This window comes from Scomber japonicus, chromosome 4 (genome assembly GCF_027409825.1).
Source record: "Scomber japonicus isolate fScoJap1 chromosome 4, fScoJap1.pri, whole genome shotgun sequence".
Taxonomy (NCBI): domain Eukaryota; kingdom Metazoa; phylum Chordata; class Actinopteri; order Scombriformes; family Scombridae; genus Scomber; species Scomber japonicus.
This window is the reverse complement of record NC_070581.1, coordinates 25,250,755-25,270,824: the sequence shown is the minus strand read 5'-3', so window position 1 is coordinate 25,270,824 and position 20,070 is coordinate 25,250,755. Positions and strand designations below refer to the sequence as shown.

General features: G+C 40.3%; 1 protein-coding gene across 1 annotated transcript; it reads right to left on the bottom strand.

Moving 5' to 3' along the window:
• Positions 1–360: 360 nt before the first annotated feature.
• Positions 361–19,498, bottom strand: dgkaa (diacylglycerol kinase, alpha a). The gene is made up of 24 exons (XM_053316923.1): positions 19,384–19,498; positions 11,240–11,339; positions 10,814–10,890; positions 9,444–9,573; positions 9,161–9,235; positions 9,025–9,074; positions 8,851–8,925; positions 8,387–8,503; positions 7,111–7,228; positions 6,779–6,867; positions 6,542–6,661; positions 5,775–5,873; positions 5,439–5,522; positions 5,228–5,301; positions 5,072–5,146; positions 4,884–4,969; positions 4,685–4,774; positions 4,404–4,564; positions 4,227–4,291; positions 3,776–3,866; positions 3,452–3,638; positions 1,849–1,966; positions 1,558–1,618; positions 361–1,417 (listed from the first exon to the last, which is right to left on the bottom strand). The coding sequence occupies exons 2-24, from the start codon at positions 11,313–11,315 to the stop codon at positions 1,343–1,345; spliced, it is 2,193 nt and encodes a 730-aa protein (XP_053172898.1). The 5' UTR covers positions 11,316–11,339; positions 19,384–19,498; the 3' UTR covers positions 361–1,342.
• Positions 19,499–20,070: the final 572 nt, after the last annotated feature.

Here is a 20,070-nt window from a genome sequence, read left to right as displayed (position 1 = left end):
TCCTGTTGAATCCCACGACATTTGAAGGCAGCATCTGTTGCTCTCCATTAAAGTTTTGTGCATTAATAACTAATCAGAAATACTCACTACAAAAAATCTAATGAGTGGTGCATCTTTAAAAGTTAAACTCTTAAATGATAAGAACATTATATTCATACAGTGATTATTAAATTAGATTTAAGGTAAAGCCTTAAAGAGAGGCAGAGAAGACACTTATCTTGAGTCAGTGAAGCAGATCATGTTGCAGTTCTGACTAAAAAGAGAAGGACGCCCCCTTGTGACTGAAACATGATCAAAGACATAATACATGAAACATGACTTGTACTAAATGTTTAAAGAAAGTAAAAAAAGATGTTAAGGTTCAGATGATTTATTAAAATCTTAAACATTGTGTTATTTCAGGCATGTTACCATCACATCCTTCTGATATATTGATATGATATGGCCAATAGAGCTTTTAAATAAGGGTTATACATATTTAAACAGGCCTGAACCAATAATCTCTAATCAAACTCGTCACAAATGTATAAGTTAGAAGTGAACACATCAGCTTTTCTACACCAAACAGAAAGTACAGCCGAGTCTTTCTGCCCTCACACACACACACATACACACACACACACACACACACGCACATACATACATACACAGGAACAGCTCAATACATAGACTGCTGCAGATATTTAACATGCAGCACTTTTGGCAATGATTTTACTGTTACTGTTCCCCAAAACACTTTCAAGTATCCTCTGAAATGTATGAAAAAAAAAGTATGTTTTCTTCAGCTGCAATCTGAGATTCACTCTCATCTCTCCTTCACACAAAATGACAAGGACAGATTTAGTAAAATGCAGCATTTCTAAAACTTTACAGTCACAACAAAAACAGCAATAACACAGGTACTATGTCCAAAGTGCACGTCTACACAGCGCTCTGTATGTCTTCTACCAAAGCCAGAACCATGAAGAGCAGATTGTAAAAGGCACATGAAGCTTACAATTCGCCTTATAGCATGATATTCACTTTAGTTTAACCTATCTTTAAGTTTCTACAGAAGCATTGAAACAGCAAGTGAGTACTTGATAGAAACACTGAGTAAATTTGGTCAAAATCATTTTTTTTGCCGTAATGCGAACGAGTCTTATATTACCACACAGTTTGTTTTTCATATACTGCCATGCGTTGGTTATGTGTTAAAGGGATGCCTTGAAGCTTTTAACCTTACTTTAACTGTTACGATGCAATTATTCTACAACATATGCATTCAAACTGATTTAATATATAAAAAAAGTGTCAGTTTTCTATATACAATAAACAAGTGCTGCTTTATGTGCAGTCGTTTTCATTTGAAGAAACCAGAAGATTTGGACTGAGGAGCCATCAACATGCTGGCCTGATTCTTGTGTGTGATGTGAATCTGGAAAGAAAATAGAAAGATTAAATAATTTTATTACAGTATATTCACAATAAAACATTTCCACATATTTTATAGTCACTAGAAAGCTTTAAGATGTAATAAAGCAGCTGTGGTGTCTGTGTGTCTGGTGCAGTATTTACCGTGCAGGGAGGCTGCATCCACGGCTCTCCATCTATCTGCATCGGTAACGCTTTCTTCGTCCTGAGGGTGACGTAGAGGAGGATCAACAACATGCATCAGGTAACAACATCAATTACCATCACGTGTAATTAAAATACCAAAAGGGAAGCCAATGAGTGTAATAACTGTTATGTAAAGAAGCAGCTAAGGATCATCTTTAGCTGGTGAACAAAGTCAAATTCAAGTCGTTGAGCTTGAAAGCCCAAAAGCTTGACAAGTCTGAGCATGTCTGTGCGGCTGTTTTTTCTCACCTGATGGTGAGCTGTGATGTTTTCGCTAGCCTCACGGCACTCTTGAGGCCTGTGTAAATCTGTCCCATCTCCATGGCTCCTTCAAGGCCGACCACCTCTAATCGACGGTCACTGAAGTCTGAAAAGAACACGCAAACCCAAACATCAGCCATCACGACAGAAAGTGGGCATCAGGCAGAAAAACAGACACATGTTGTACATAAACCGAATTTATAAGGCACATAATTATATGATGATACTAAAGTTTTACTCCAGAGCAGCATGAAAATGCATCAAATCAGACTAATTGCTTCATCACCTGAGGGACAGTTTTATTTTATGCACTTAATGATTTATGCAAATGACCTTCTTAAAGCTGCTTTGCTTCAAAGTCTGGCTGAAAACACAACATCTGACATATTATCACCTCATAAAGTTGCTCTTTTTCTCCCCTTGCCTGTTTACACACCACCACACACAGACATTAGCATTCATTTGGAGTCGTGTTTCTGATCACTTCATGAATCTAAGTTGAGTATTCACTCTCCTTTTTAGCTGTTTTTTCACTGAGCGCTCAAGGCACTGCAAATTAAAGTGGCTATAATCAATATTTTTCATTACAGTGTATAATGTGCAATGTGAGAGGTGAGTTTCAGCTCATTGTTTAGTGGACCAGCTGGAGCCTCTTTGTTTTAGTTCACTCTCAGCGCTCTCTTAATGTAATTTTCAACCACAGCACTTTGTATCCTTCGGAGGAAAAGCTCTAAAAACCTACTGTACACTACCGGCTCGGCACTAAACAGCAAATTGACACAGTTAGCTGTGAACACAGTGGATCATTTAGCAGGTAAAGAGCCAGATATCTTCCCTCAGGAGTTAATAGAGACCGAGGGTGAATATTGGACTTGAATTCACCAGGCTGACAGAAACACAACTCCAAATAAATAATAATAATGTTAATGTGCAACTGCTGGATGTGTAAATAAGCAATAACAAGTTCAACATATCAATTTAAAAGGTGGAAGGATGAAATGTCAAAGTTGTGTTCACAGCTTGTTTCTGCTGCCCTCAAGTGGCCGAAATACAGTTTTTAGGTTTAGAAGGTTTAGAAAACATTATGCACATGGAGAAAAAAACTGAAAATGCAGTTTTAAAGTTAAGTATGCAATAAAATAAAATGTTCTGCAAGTACCAACGACTTAACCAAATACAGAAATACAGTAAATTGGACTCCTTGGTGGCACATGTCTGTATTTGGTTGTGTTTTCTATGTTTTTAGTGTTTTTGGTGATGCTGCACTTGTGTAATGAAGATGTTTTCTTCATTTTATTGTGTTTTTCCTATCTTTTGTTTAATTTGGTTAAAGTCTAGAACACTATGTTCACTTACTAATTGCTTACTTTGTCAGTGAGTCATTTGGTGCTGGACAGGGACAGTCAGTTTATCAGCGGTTTTAACAAGGATGACTAGACAAAAAAACTGTGAAATAGAGGAGGCTAAATGACTCTGTAGTGCTGAGGGGAACTGCAAAATTACACGTTGTCACTTCTTTAATTGTTAATATAAAAAAAATATTGATTAGTGCATCTTTAAGTCAGACTGATGATCTCACATAACAAACTACCTTGGGAGGTCACTTTCAGGATTTCTGGGTCGATGATCACCTCGGGCTCCTCCTGACTCGTCAGCCCCTTAGTGTCCCCTTTTTTGGTCTCACCCCAAAGGTTGGACCCACCGTGCATGCTTGGAATATTTAGGACAGCAATCCCCTCTAGAGAAAGGCTACTGAGATCCAGCGGAGTACCGCAGCACTGAGGACGGTACGGCGGAGGGCCAGAGAGACAGAGAGAAGCGTCAGTGCTGTGTCTGTGAAATAATCTTTCATTGCATCAACGAAACTTCACACCCACAAAAAAAATACACACCTGCACTGTTGATAAATTCTCACCTCAATTGTTAGACTTTCGCTCAGTTTCTTGCAGGAAGCAGAGATGGTTTCTGAAGTTGCAAATTCAAAATACCACAGCTTGTTCTTCATTCTGTGTTCATTTAAAAAAAAAAAAAAAAAAGTGTCATTAAGTGACGTTTTCATTTTCACAGAACATTTTCTCTTTTTAGCGCACACAGCTCATCAGAAGGAGGAGTCATGTTGCAACACTTGCTGTCACAGACATCTGCTGCCGCCACCTGCATCCAGTTTTTTGTTTTTTTTTGCAGCTATAAAAAAAATCATAATCATCAGCCAAAGAAAACTAAAGTTAAAAAAAAGGGAAACAGTGTAATTCAGCTCTGCTTTATTGCTGGAGTGAATCTGTTAGAGTTATGATAATTAAACTATGAGAGGGGCCTTCTTTGCTGTTCATGAAGCTGTAGAAACTAAAAAAGTGTCACATGTGTACCTGCTGTTGAATTTCTGGGGATATTTCTCCCTCATCGTGTGAAACCGGTGAGCGATGGAGGCATCCTGTCAAACACAACAAAAAAAAACAAAACACAGCAATGAACCAAAAAGTGAAAGTGACACAAAAATTAACACTTCCTCTGCTATGATAAACTGTATTTCTGGGAAAACTCACAACTCCAATAGAAAAGTAGTTGTTGATAATTTCATACGGCACTGGGTCGCCCTTCTCCTCATTCTCGTCTGTGATGACCTGCACACTCCAGCGGTCCATCAGCACCTGAGAGCTCCCCTCGATGTCTTTAAGGATACGACTCAGATCCACACCGTCATATCCTGCAAAATTAAAAACATAGAAAACATGACTTATTGCTTTCATTTGTGCAACTGCAACAAATATACACATTTTAGTATTTTTCATAAAAAGGAAACAATCCAGCTCTCTTCATTTCACACCTCCTCCCCATCGAAGACATCTTGCGAGGTCATTTCCTGTGCCCAGAGGAAGCACAGCAACAGGTGGCCGTACCAGCACATTGGCTTTGTCTGATCACCCGAAGACGAAAAAAGGGAAGGAAAAAAGGAAATGCATCAGAGTGATTTTCATGAGGCTCACACGTTGCGTCTTTCATGGTACTTGATCCAACAATCTCACCTATCGCATCGAGAATCCAGCCAACTGTGCCGTCTCCCCCGCACACCAAGATCCTGTAATTCTGCAGATTTTTGAAGAAACTGAGTCTGAAAAAAAAGATGATGGATGAAGATGATGATTAACTACAGACTGAAAATAATCCTAAATCTGTGTAATTTGAACCAAATCACTTTGTACCAGTTACTCACCCTGGTCCCGGGCCGCCATTTGAAAGGTTGTATACCTGCCGTGGATTCAGTAAATACTGAAATTTACGCAGGACTCTGAAATACATAAAACCGGGCTAAAAATATGCATGTGTCAGACATCTATTTCTCCACGAGTGTATCTGCGTTTGGACTCACCTTTCTCCCTGCTTGCCACCACTTTTAGGGTTGACAAACACTAAAAGAGGATGGGTGTTTGACACAGGGCTGATCTGTTCAATGAGAAAGAAAATAAATATTATATAACAGATGAAATATAAAAAATAAGTATCTATACTGAGTTTACTGCACATTTTTCTTAACAAAGGAATCTGCCTACTCAGATTTCAAGCTATTAATATAAAAGCACCTGAAGCACTTGTCCATCAGGGGTAGTATTGAGCTCGTCATCTGTTGAGCCCGAGCAGCCGTTCTTGACATTGTTTGGTCTCTCCTTCAGGAAACAAAACAAAAAGGCAAAGAGTGAGTAAACCTGAAAAAAATGTAATAGCTTTTTATTTATTTATATGCCTTTTGAGGACAGAGAAAAATATCTCCACAGCGTGCCTGTCGATATACCACACAGGTGAGAAGGGTGTACTAACAACAAGAAACAGCCCTGAGCTGATGTTTTCTTTGCGTCGGCGTGACAGGCAGTGTTTGTACTGTACATGTGCTTGAGATGTGCCTGGGGATAACACTGTACCTTTATAACAGGATATATTGCCCATGGAGGCAGGATATGGTCTCTGAGCGGCCCACATGTGCACTCTGTTGGTTCTTGCTCCGCACATTCATCGTGACGCTGTGAAACACCAGCAGTGACTCATCACATTAACATACAAATGTATCTGTTTTAAAACTTCTTTTTTTTTCTCCTTTTTTTTTTCTTTTGCTGTTTCTGCTTCATTTAGTGCTCACAGCGGAAAGAGACAAGACAAGTAGGCGAGAGGAGGTGACGAACATCAAACATCCCCCAGCAGGATCTGAACAGAAGCATCATGGGTACAGAGCCTATACTTCAACTATAATGTCTGATAAACAAACTGCACATCTTGACTCAATACTAATAAAATTGAATTAAATAAATCATAATAAAATTAAGATTAAATTAAATTAAATTAAATTAAAAGTAATTTAATTTAATTTAATTTAATTTATATTGATCCTAAAAAGGACATTTCACATTACAGCAGCACAAGAAGAAACCAGAAAAGTGGACAGGATGCAAATAGAGTAATACAAATAAAGAGAGAAAAGGTTAATAATAATAATGATAATAATGATAATAATAATAAATATAAATAAATAAAGATGCAACAATTAGAAGGCCATATGTAGTGTATTACTCTAACCAATGATCTAGATTAAAATGGCATTGTAGATAGCAATAGATACAGTTTGATTGATGGAATACATAAGAATATAAATATAATAGAAAGAAGGAAAATATAACGGTATATGTTTCCTCACCATACTTTGGCACCACACACAGTGTTTGCCCGTTAAGCCTTGGTAGCTCTTGATCTTCTTCTGGCATTTATCACACTTCCTAGAGTCGCAGTTCCCACTCACCCAGTCATGTGCTGGAACCTGAAATGTTGGATAACTGTTTAACACCACATAAAACACACACACACACACACACACACACACACACACACACACACACACACACACAGGATAAAGGTGATGTAGACACTGCCGTACCCCTGTTTCTTTCTTTGACTTCACATAAGTCTTGGTGCAAGGTGCAGGGTTCCTGTTGGCACATCGTCCGTGGACTGTGTATTTGCAGCCTGCACAATGGGACACAAAACACAGCACAGTCATATCATGTTCCCATTCATTAATAATAATAATAACAACAATAATAATCATATAAATAATCTCCCTCTCATATGTATAGCTGACAGAAGGGTATTAATCTAAACCGGATAATCTAATTCTCAATTATGGCACTAATTGTATAATGCAGTTTACAATTATAGTGATAGATTTGTCATCAGTGTCGCCCTCTCCTGGTGTGTTCAGGTACTCACAGGTGCAGCACAGGCCCTGCTTCCTCAGACCCAGCAGCATGCTATGGCACACGTTGCAGTAAACCGGCTTGTTGAAATGTTTCATCCTCCAGAGGTGCTGCCCGTCCTTCTGAGTCATCTGGTCGATGTGGGCAATGCAAGAAAGAAAAGTAAATTGTGGTTTAAGGATCTTTGAGATGATGCAACTGTGTTTGTGAAAGTAGAGAATTGTTAAACGTACATGAAGCATGAAGGCTGCTCCCTGCTAAATGTTTGTAGTTAACTTAACTTACCTATCTGTTTCTTTGTTCAAATTAGGATCAAACTACACAAACCCTTTCTATAAACGTACTTGTGGCAAAGGCCGGTATTTCACAGTTGATTTTAACACCCACTCATGACTAACCTTGCCTTGATGAGATTGCTGATTATGCAGTATGTAGTGGCTCTACATATCATGACATACTGTGCAGCACTATGGATATTCAAATCAACACTGACTGTAATCTCACATTCTCAAACTCACGATTATAAGGTTTGCTTTCAATCCTTTAATGGGACGACCAGCACTCTTATCCAGATTACAGACTGAGAAGCTTTCTTTTTAACCATGACGCATCATCCTATCACTTACTGCATGAGACATAGCGGGTAGCCCTCATAGCAGCACGTAGCAACATGTGAGGGGGCTGGATTCATGCACCCCAGGCTTCAAATGTCCATTGGTGGCTGTAAATAGCCTGAGGGGAAGTCCCTGGCATTGTTTTAGAAGCCAAACCCTGTGACAGAGTTTAGTTCATGGTTTTAGCCCGACACTTACTGACAATAAGCCGCTTTTTACATTCCGGGTAACACGTCAAAAAGCACCGGAAACAGAAAACTGCTTTGTCCTTGAGGTAGGCAACCATTTGTATGTATACTTCCAATATTTATATCATTAATTTCTCTAGTCAAATATAGTGTGTGAGCTCAGAGATGGCTATTTTGTGCCAGCACTTTGTAAAATGTGGGCACAGATTGTGCCGAGTAAATGGAAAACACTAAAGCACTCGGATGGTGCAGAGCTTGCATGAGGGGGAGATGACATTACCACACCCAGTAACACTGAGTCGGCAAAAAATGGCTTTGTATACTGGGAGGAGGCAAAGGACAGGGGAGAGGCACGCAAGGCCATGGAGCAGTAAAAGTAGGCTTTACCGCTTTGTGGTATGATACCTGCTGTAAAAATGATATATATCTGGGCAGTACTTCTGGAGGGAACACTTCATAAAATTGAGAACATGCTGCTTTAATATACCTTCAAACCCAGCAAGACCAGTAAGGGAACGTTGTTCATGCCTCCCTCCACCCACTCCTCCAGAGAGACTGTGCCGCTGCTGTCAGCATCTATCGCTGTCATCATGTCCTTCAGTACCTGGTGAAATGACATTTGGTTGTTATCATCCAATCAGCACACACACTTCCTCTCACTTAAGAAGGCCATGTGTTTTCTCAGACTGTTCACGTGTGGGAATGTGTGGATTTTGTGGGTGCAGGGTTGCTTATCATTTTACCTACCCTAGTAAATCAGTTACAAGTGCTGCCATAAACTGTACACAACATCGTAAATCATATCTTGTGCAAACTAATGAGTCTCTGGGCTAGAAAAGAACTAATATATACAATGACTATAATGTGTGGTTTAAGGTGCAGTACATAGGCAGGCTTTCATGTGTTTTTTCAGGTGGTTTACATTTCAGAGAAGAGCATGCTGGGACTTACCGGCCTGAGCTCTGACACATCCCAACCGAGGTATTCTGCAGCATGCATCATCTGAGCAATAATCCTATCCACTTCCTGTTAGTTGAAAAAGTAATAAAACACTCGTGTCAGTACAGTAGTGCAGTTGGCAGTGATATTAACAGTAGCCTACATCATATTTTCTTAAAAACTTACAGAGCTGTCAAGGACTCCGTTGCCGTCTCTGTCGTAGAGCTTGAAAGCAACTATAGTGAGGGGAAATGAAAGTGGAAGTGTTGGTCCAAGTCATCACTCTTATTATTTTTGAGCAGGAATGAAACAAATGACTCACACTCCAGTTTATCCCGGGGCTGGCCATCCTCCAGCAGGGAGAAGTAACATGAAACATCCTTCAGGAAGACTTCTTCTACGGGATAGAAAGAGGAAAGAGAGAAAGAGAGGAGAGGGGGGGGGGGGTGAATACTATGGTTACCATAGCTGCACACACACTACTGCACAGGCATGTGGTGATAAATGAATGTATGCCAAATAGGCCATGGTGTAAATTGATGAAGGCCTGCTGCAAAGTTGTGTGGAGGCAATGAGTTGTGTTAAGATGCTGTGTTTAATCTCACTGGCGCTGTCTTCCTGGGTGGGTTCAGAGTTTTGGAAGGAGCGGAAGAGTCGCTGGCAGAGATCCACAGGGAAATCCTCCACTTCTAAATAAGTCTTCAGGAACAGACGAAATCCTTCTTCATTGATGCACTAGGAGGAAAAAATGAATGGGAGAGTCATATTTAGTTTATGGTGATCCAGAGAAAATTAAAACCAAATGTCTGAAAAGTCTGAGTGTGTGTGTGGTGTGCACACAATGATTACGCACACAAACTTCTGCATTTTGCAAATTCACTTCTTATAAAAATAAAGGAAGATCATCATAATGTTGCACTCATGTGAAAGCCTTGTAACTGATAACTGTTTCTCAGTAACTGAAAAAAAGAAAAACATATTTCAGAAGTCTTTCAAAGGTCAAAGACTTTTCTCAGGCTGCAAAGAGACATTTGACCCATCATTTATGAATAGAAACATGACTCTAAATATGTATCCAAAATTAGACTGTAAGTTTTTTCATGTGACAATGAAATGAAACAACAACAAAAAAATTCTTGGTTCAAGATTTCAGTCCATCTGTTTGACCTGGTATCTTCTCATGTGACTGTATGCTGTAGGGCGAAGAAGCCACATTCCCTCGATAATGGTGAACCACAAACCCATTTCTTGTTGACATTACTCCATTCCCTGGTTGATACCCTGCAGAGCTGCCCCAGTAATAAATAATGTTACTGCATGGCAGCCGGACCACAAAAAGAGAAGAAAAAAGAGGCGAGCGAGAGCGAGGAAACGGCATCATTATTCGGTATTTACAGGAAATACCATCAATGTCCTCTGCATTTTTGCAAGTCATTAACTGCTAACTATTTTTATGGCAGTGTTTGTTCATCATAAAAAAATCCCAACATTTCCTTCCGGTTATCAAATCAACTTGTATATAGCCATAATAATAATCCATCAGAAATTACTACATTTGCTTCCTGCATCAATTAGTTGGCAGTGTCAGCCACTGATGTACAGTATTGTACAGATCTTTTTCTGTCACATTTGAGCTTACACTGCATGTGGCAGCCAGCACACTGTTCAGCAAGACCTTGCTGCGTGGGCAAAAATAAGGAGGTAATTTACATTTGCAACCTCGGTCGAATGCATCGAAGATATTTCTCATGGACAGCCCAGTCAACATGATCGATGTGTTTGAATCTAATTAATCAGCGTAGGACAATTAATAACTGAGTAATGTTCATAAATCACATGCTCATTTCTCACTAAACTGCTCCAGTGAGAGCTATAATTCAGCTTGGTTATGTGCTTTGTAGCTGATATCACTGTGAGTGAGTTTCGGAGTGGCAGACCTGATGGGGGGGGAAATCAGGACACACCGTCCCCTCACCTCTCCGTGTCTGTGCCGGGCCAGTCTGCCATCTGCATCAAATTCCCTCAGCACGTCTTTCACCTTCAAGCTGCAGTCTGGAGGCAAAGACACACACACACACACACAGGTCACACAGGGATACACATGTATTTCTGTACATCAGGCTCGCTCACGAGTGTCGATTTTTTAATATAAATCCGTGTTGATATTTCTGAAACATCATATCATTACACGACAAATTTATCCGAAGAAAAATAGAATATGTGTGTGCTTTATTTGCAAAAAACAGACTGTGGCAGACTGTTACCTCCTCTAGATATGAGAAGCATGAGCGAGTATAAATGAGTGTGTATGTGTGGGTGGAAGTGGAAGTGGAGAGAGGGGAGGGGGGCGTTAAGCGTTGAGAAAAGCTGCCTGCCCGCCTGCCCGCTTGTCTGTACTCACATTCAATGTACTGCTGTAGCTGGATAAAGTCGACAGGGTTCAGTTCCTTCACCTCTGGGTTTGTGGGGGTGGACATGGTGCCTGCTTCTGCACGAACTGCCTGTGCACAGACGAGAGAAACAGTGAGAGGTATATAGACGGAAAGAAAAAGAGAAAGTGGGTGCACATTAGCCTGCTTCTGAGTAAAAGAATAAAAGCATGGCTGCAAGCAAAAGATAGTATCTTCTATCTCATATGGTAAAAATCCATGATGGTAGACAGGGAGACTCACACTCCACATCCAAACTTTGAGTGACTCAGAAACCAGTAAGAACATTCAGGACATCTATAGCCAACGCTGTACACGTGTGAAATATCTTTCTACTTTAGGTGAGAACAATTTTTAATAGCCTTGCCATCATATGTGATGACACAGTGGCTCATGTTCATAAATGTTTACTCAACGTGCCCATAAAGTTGTTAAAGGCACACCTATGTGATGATTGAACAATTTTGTGTACTCATGTCTTTATACCGTGTCTGTATTTCACATCTCTCGTCATCAGGAACACTTAAAACTGGGCCAAAACTCTGGTAAAAAATTGTGTCAGGCTAAAGGCACCCATGATACTTCCACTCTTGGGATTGTCTGCACCCAAAATCTTTTTCCACTCACTCACTGGCCCATATTAGCTTCATAAAACACAAGATATAGACAGAAAAGAACAGTTAAGTGTGAAATTATAGTGATAAATAATAACACCTCTGTCAAGGGACCTCCCCCTCCAGATAAAAGGAAGAGACTTAAATGTCATACACGGCTGAAAGTGAGCATGAAATTGAACCCCTGACACAGAAAAAGGATGGAGTCTGGATGACGCGGGCCGGTTGGTAATGAATACTTCCATAAGAGGCAAACATGCTCTTATAACGGAAGGAGATTCCTCAATGACGGGAAAACTAACCCACAAATGTAAAGTTCATTAATCATTGAAGAAAGGGGAGGAACAAGTTAATGGAGAGGAGAGAGTTGCCACGCTGACATCCTGTGTAATGCTGCTTCGGTAGATGCACGCCAATAAAATAGTGCAATAAGAAATGTAGAGATAGATCAATACAGAAAGACTAATGCAGTTGATAATCAATATGTTTTGCAATTATGTTAGCTAAGAACTTGAATGTTTCCGGGTAAGTGTGTGAAAATAAGCATCAATAAATTCATTCTCAGTATGAAGAGTACTTTAAAGTTCAGAGAAATATTGCCTTGTGGTTTTTGCCTCTGCAGAGTTGCAGTTTTTATCCATTTCTGTCCACACTGATATCATTTTTGTAGTGAAGACTTTGAAGGAATTTAATAAAGGATATTACTGTAAGTGTATTTTCCTTGTGTGTGTTCACATGTTTGGCCAGTAAAGCTGCTTCTGATTGAACACAAAGTTGTAGCCACGACAGTAGACAATGCCTCAGATGTGGATGTTGCTGCAGAGACGCTACAAATGCTAAAATGTGGAAGCTTCACACTCATCTTCAACCCAGCAGCACAGAAGATCTAAACAATCATTACAGCTTCAACCAAGATGTCAACAATTCAGTATTTGAACAAATGTGAAATATGGTCACAATCTATGTTGAATAATGTCCAGAATAGTGCTTTTGTAGAACATTAAGATGTGACAGTTGAGTTAAACTTTGACCTTTGATAGTATCACTTCCTCATTTTATCCTATGAGACATGTATGAAACTTTGTCATTATTAGCATATGAAGTCTTTGTTCTATGAATTGTGGCCAAAAACGTGTTTTGTGAGCTCACAGTGACCTTGATCTTTGATCTTTGGCCATAAAATCTAATCAGTTCATCTTTGAGTCCAAGTGAACATTTGTTCTAAATATGAAGAAATTCCCATGAGGCGTTCCTAAGATCATTCATGCCTCCGGCTGTCACCAGCCTGGAGGCATAAAAATTATGTCAAAGAGACCTCGTAATTTTTAAGAATTAATAAAGATTAAATAACAAATTCTCCCACTTACAAATAAACATGAGTTAATAAAAAATGAAATTCTTAAGTAATCTATTGAATATTCTCAGTGGTTTTGTTGCCATGGTAAATTAAGGCAGATAACGCTAGCAAACTTAGGCTAGATATAATTGTATAATTGATATAACTGATGACACTGCATCCGGTTACTGACTTTATGACTCCATTACACTATGTACACAATCTTTTACTGTTTACACTGACAGCATGGCACTAAACAAACTACTCCACATCAAATTTGGATGCAAATTTTGATGATTGGTGCACAAAACCAGAAAAGAAAACAAGATTAAGAGTGTGCTAATGGCTATGTGTGGCTATTGTCATGGTAACATGCTCCCAGCAATAATGTGAACATGTTAAGCAAGTGTAATATTTACCGTGTTCACTGTGTTGGTTTAGTGTCCAAACATGCAAATGTTTGTTAATTAGTGCAGCTGAGACTGACGGGAAGTTTGTGAGTTTTTCCAAGAAATTTCAATCAAGTTAGGCTGGATGAAAAGTCAGGAGATCAAAGTTATTACAGTTCCTACTCAAAGCAATCAGTTTATAGTCTTGTAGTCTTAATTGAATAAAGTTACATAAAAGACAATATCATGGTGATGCTAAAAGAAAAGGTAGAGTTGTTGTTAGAGTACTTTGTCTGGGAATCATGAATGTCTGTACCCAATTTTGTGCCGATACATAAAGTACAGTAGATGTTGAAATATATTGCAGCATATGTGAAATCTTTGAGCTGCTGGTGGCATCATAGATGACATTAGAGCATCGCTGCCATCATTAAAACACATCCTCCAGAGATATTGAATATCTGCAGTACATTTTAGTTGTTATCTAGAAGAAAAAAACAAAAAAAACTGGTGGACTGAAACTGCCAACCCTCGAGCTACGCTGCTAGCATTGGCTAACAACAAAGAGGGAACTCTCTCATATGAAAAAAAAAAACAAAACTGTGCCAACTTTGACAGTATATTTTATATTTTATGTAGCAGCATATTGCTCATTGTCACAAGTTAAATATGTTTTCAGGGTTTACAAGAGCTGACTTTTGGCTTAAAACCAAGTAATGTGTGCTGATTCCTGTAATTTCCCACGGAACAATATGATTGCTACAAAGGAAATTGCAAAGGGAAAGAGTTTAAAATATAATTGAATAAATATACTGAAGCGGATGCTGACAGCTTTAAAGGGTAATTATGACATGTAAAAAACTTTTCTCTCATCAGCTATACAAATAAAAATACAGCGAATAAAAGAGCGCATGTGGTGGGTTTCAGTTCTGTGAGATGAATAGGACTGTAAATGTGTCGTTCACACAGTTGTCCTCAGGTGTTATCACACATTGAGGTGCAGCCAGTGCTCAGTGCAGGTATCCGTGACGGCTGCCTGCACTGAGCAGAAAATCAGAGTACTTACAGCACAAAGAGCGTACCGAGAAAAAAAAAAGAAAGAAGAAAAAAGAAATGAAATCATCTGAAGCAACACCCACTCCTTACATGTGATTACATTTGCTCTGGGACTCTGAAAGGTTCACACTGTCCTCACTTAATTCCCTCAAAAGGTCAGCAGCGTTGCCTAGCAGTTTTGTTTATGCAGCCGATCAGGTGGGCCCGACAGTGAAGTGACACATGAAGGAATCATGAAAAGAGAAAAAGCTACCCGTCACCTGATTAGAGTCGGAACAGTTTATTCTAAGATAAAAATTCTCCTGACTCCCTCTTCTTATAAATAAACTAAAAATAAGCTTGGGAGGTGTCACATAAAACACATTTATCATTTTAGATAACTCCAGGGTGTTGTTTTTCTTTTTTTTATGCTTTCCAGAGGAGCGTGATGTCCTGAGCATCATCATTTCTATTTTGTCTCCTTAACAGCTGAGTACCATCATCATTATTGTCTGGTCCAACAAGATCTCGAGCCAATCTGAGTAATCTGATTCCTCGCTTCCTGATTAGATAATGATTTGCATGCACGATGCAGAGAGGAGAGGGAATGAGAACCAGTCAGAGCACATAGCACAGGAAGAGGCATTCCCTGCACTTAAAGAGAGGAAAGAGAGGAGTATAGTAATGTATCCTTCACTCTCACTCTCTCAAACACTGGATGGAGTTTTTGAAAAGCGACCGACTAAATGAGCTTACTGAGGCAAGTTATAAATATTTCAGGCGGTTTCAGGAATGTCTGAGTCTTGTAAGTCTTAATACAGACCATGTGACCGACAGCTTCTGGCCTGACTCTCGATAAGGACACATCGCCGGGCTTGAAGTTAAAAGGTGGATGCTTTATGAGAGAAAATGTTTATGTGGCTTTATAGAAACATTTATGTGGTAGAGACAAGTTGAGAGGGGTTTTAAATGTGGGTTAACAGGAGTCACATAGCCATCAATCAGTGTGATGAATGGATCGCTCCACTGACAGATACTCTGAGGTATAATTCTGTTTGAACAGAATGTCACTCGGTATATTCAGTATAAAATATATGGTGTGGTACATGTTCTGAGCTGAAATGAAGAGCTGCAGCTTTTTGGCTCTACCTGGGGCCACCAGTGGTTTTTCAAATAACAGTGAAGGATAATTTAAATAAAAAAGCAGTTCTTCAAGTAGCAATGGCTTATGAAAGCAGCATCTCCTCCCCCGTAATCCTCTGAAAAACCGTCAGTTTGGAGCCTAACACCTGCGTCTCCAGCTGACCAATCAAATGAAAAACACCAAAGGTAAAAACAACTGCTATGGAGAAAAAAACAAAAAAACAAAAACCCCACAGTGAAATAACTGGAGTGGACAGCTAAGTAGACATTTCCATTCACACATGCTGTTAGTTTAATAATGTACTTTCAATTCCTTATTGTAAAACGCTGTAAAACTGTCAACAACTCATAAAACGTAGCATTTCAAGGTATACTCGGGGATGACCTTTTTCCATGTAGGCTAATGTTTGTGCAAGCTGTTGTAACGCCCACGCTTTGTGTCAAGGAAATCTGCTGTTTTGCAACACTTGCAGAGTGCAAGCCATTGACTCCGTCATTCTGTGGTTGGAAAACACTGCGTAGTTTCTTTGAACAGACGACAAAGTCTGCATCTGGGGTCTAGCATTTGTTTTCCTCCTGAAACTACAACAATTCTCTTAGTGAAGTGTGTACAGATCGCATTAGGTGAACAGAGGGGGGAGGAACGGACATGCTTGGTTGCTATGGAAAGTGTTTCCCTCCATCAGCTGCTCCCCGTCAGCGCGCTGCCACGGGTGACTAACAGGTAGGAGGAGGCACACAGAGAGGGAGGCAGCCAGCTCCGGGAAGGGGGAGCCCAGTGTCTGTGACAGTGAGTCTTTCCCCTGCAGCTCCACCTCCTCCCACGCCATGAGCCTCGTTTGGCCTTCTAAACCAGAGGCCACGCTCTAAATTGCTTTCTACATGCAGATGCTACTGTGACTCATTGCATGAACAAGGGAATACTCCCTTACTATAAATACACTGTTTGCTCGTGGGGTCACTTTGCAGGCCGAGACAGAAGTTACATACCACAAGTAATATTTAACTATCAAAGGAAGAGAAAAAAAGGTACCTCTTAACTTTTATTTAACCCGAGAGCTCCAAACTGTAACCACTACTTCCCCTGGTTGTTTAACATTTTCACTTTAGTTCAGTGTAATATTAGTGTTGAACTGGCAAACACAGTGTGACTATGCATACAGTATTTTGGTTCAGGACGGGAGGGGGGGGGGGGGGGGATTATTCTTTGGATAGATAATCTGCATAGTGTAAGACTTATCAATTGAATAAGAGTGTTGGGTAATAATGGAAAAAGGAGGGTGAGAGTAATGTTGGAAGAACTGAATGCTCTCTGTAGCAGACATCAGTGTGTAGGAAGACTGGAGAACCTGAGCACAGTAAACATGGATTGTAAATGAGACAAAAGCACATAACTAAGATGAAAAACAAATCGAAAGACTTTCACCACAGTATGAATCAGAGATTTCTTGGAAAATGTAGGCGAGGCTCTGTTTTGTTTCCCTCTTCGCTCTGTGGCTTCAAAGTGAGGACTGCCCATCACACTGAGTTCAGACTTGAATGTGATTTATATAATAGACTTTTTTTTTTTTTTTGAGGAGGCAGCCTTGCTGAACATCACGCTGCATTAAAAAAAAAAAAAAGAAACCTCAAACCTGCCCAGACTTGTGAGGTGCACGCTGTCGTACAACAGCCACATTGCTTTTATGTTGTAAGAGTTTGCACGTATCAGAGGAGTCTCGCCTGGTTCGCCCACAGATTGATCCGCTACTGAAAATTAAACATTAAATGTCACATCTTTCAGTGTTTTCAATTATTCAATCTAAAAAACGCAGCCGCATAATATTCTCCAGTGATCTTCAAGAGTCTGGGGTGGGGGTGGGGGGGGGGTTCAGAAAGATGTCAAATATGAATTATTATATCTGCTAATGTGAATAACTATGAAAAATAAGAATTAACATAGCCGAGGGTGAATAAGCAAGGTGATAAATTCCTGCATTTGTGAGTCAGGCTGCCCTAAAGGAAAATCCTAATCACTTACTTGACTTGATAATTAAGTATTGAATCACCTATGGCAGTTTAGTGGATGACTGTCATTCACACAGGACTCAGCCAGACTCCTGTTGATGATACAATGAAGGAAGTGAGGGCTAAATAGACGCCACTGATGTATTTAGAGAAGTGAAACAGTCCATAAACAAAGGACCATGCCATTTCTCTGATCACACCACACAATGCAACAAGCTAACGTTTAACAAACTATTCAAAAAAAATCACAAAACAAGCTCATTTCTGGTTGATTTACATACAGCCTCTGGCCCTCTGATTTAGACATTAACAAAAGGGCCAGCTGACCTGACTGCAGTATTGATTGCCTGTGCCTGAAAACTCTCTTGCAGCTACAAAATAAATGAATACCACTGAGACCTCCAAGCTTTTAAATAACCAGCTCCTAATGAACACACACAGAGTATCTGGAAATAAAGCGGCTCTTCTGAAGCTGAGAATTCAAGGAGAGGAAAAAACAGGGGGGCGGTAAGGGGGGAGGAGGAGGAGGAGGATGGGGGGGTACAGACTTCACTACGTAGTATTAAGACTTTCTTGTATATTTTGACTTTCAGCATCAGGAAGAGGAAACCACTCTCACCGTTTGTAGTAAACGATGACCACACAGGGCAGTGACAACACCCACCACCCACCACCTCCTTCCCACCCACCATGGAAAGGATTTTTACTTTCACTATCCCCTCCTTTTTTGCTGACAAAAACACAGCGAAACCCCCCCCCCCCCCCCCCCCCCACACACACACCCTCCCCCAGGTGTCATATCTATTCTGATTGAAGACTCAGCCCTTACTGTGTCCTGCATCCCAAACACCCAATCTCAAATGGGAGTCATTCTGATAAGACAAGAACACTATTGCTCAATATTACATGTCTTGGCAAGTTTAAATTAAACATAGAGAGGAGTGCTTTACACCAAAGTATCTTCAGACATACATGACACCCTAGATAGTTGAAATGCCTCTTACTGGCTCAAGAGTGTCAATTTTGACAGATGAATTCTCTAAATAGCCCAGACTGAGACAGACAGACAGACAGTGAGAGAGAGAGAGAGAGAGAGAGAGAGAGAGAGAGAGAGAGAGAGGATTCCCCCGCAGGTAATTTAAGTAGGCAAGTGACATTATTGCACACACACACAAAAAAAGGAGCAGAAATATTTATAAGGATTAAAAAGAAACTGTGCATTTAAAAGCCCTGCCGGTTGTTTCTCCATTGAGTGAATTACTCTGTTATCAACACACGACTATCTGCAGCACTCACTAAAAAACAACCCTCAGTGGACTAACTGAAAGCTGCCACTTAGACAAACACATGCATCCCGTCGGGTTTTACATGCAGTTCCTGACAAGAGCGCATAAAAAGCTCAAATGATCTCCTTCCCTTCGTATTTCACTGTCCTCTTTTCTCTACTGCTTCTACTGCTGCAGCACAAAAAAAACCCGTACAGAGCTGCACTGAAACTTCAAACCCCGTTCGCCTCTCTTAGTGTTTGTGTGACTGTATGTGTGTGACTGTGTATGTGTGTGTGTGTGTGTGTGTGTGTAGGGGTTATTTACCTTCCTATCGCCGCTCCCGTCGTTTGTCTTTACCTAGATCCCGTCCAAAAAAAATCCTGTTTACCGACCGATGGCAAAAAGGAAAGTGGCCGCTAACTTTAAATGGAGGCAGCAGCAGTAGCGGCAGCAGCAGCAGCGACGGTGGCAGGTCGGCGGAGTGGAAGCTGTGAAGTAGTGCAGAGCTGAGACTGACTGACTGAGCACAGTACAGCACAGCAGAGCAAAGCAGCAGATCCCTCTCCTGTCAAGCACCGCCTCAGTCAGCCCGCTCTCTGCGCCCTCTCTGCTAACCAACACACACACACACACACACACACACACACACACACCGGCTCTGCACACATCTGCAAACTTGTCAGGAGTTATGCAGCTGTAACAATGCAATTACCACTCAGCCCACTCGAAGAAAAATCAGTGCTGATACATACCGTATATATATATATATGATTCATTTGTCCTAAGTGGAGCTTTTACAGAGGTGGAAGAAGTATTCAGGTCATTTACTTGCAGTAATGTATTATAGTCATTATAAGTAAGAGTCCTGCAGGAAACATCCTACTTATGTAAAAGTATAGAAGTGGTATGAGCTTGATGTGGTTAAAGTATTACAGTAAAAGTACAGAAGTGGTATGAGCTTGATGTAGATATAGTATTACAGTAAAAGTAGTGGTTTGGTCCCTCTGACTG

Excerpts from the sequence above, each read along its gene's own strand:
- dgkaa (XM_053316923.1), bottom strand. The coding sequence starts at position 11,315 with ATGTCCACCCCCACAAACCCAGAGGTGAAGGAACTGAACCCTGTCGAC. Across the intron at positions 9,574-10,813 it reads CCCGGCACAGACACGGAGAG|TGCATCAATGAAGAAGGATT; the intron begins GTGAGGGGACGG and ends TTTTCCTCCTAG. Across the intron at positions 8,926-9,024 it reads ACGGAGTCCTTGACAGCTCT|GAAGTGGATAGGATTATTGC; the intron begins GTAAGTTTTTAA and ends TTCAACTAACAG.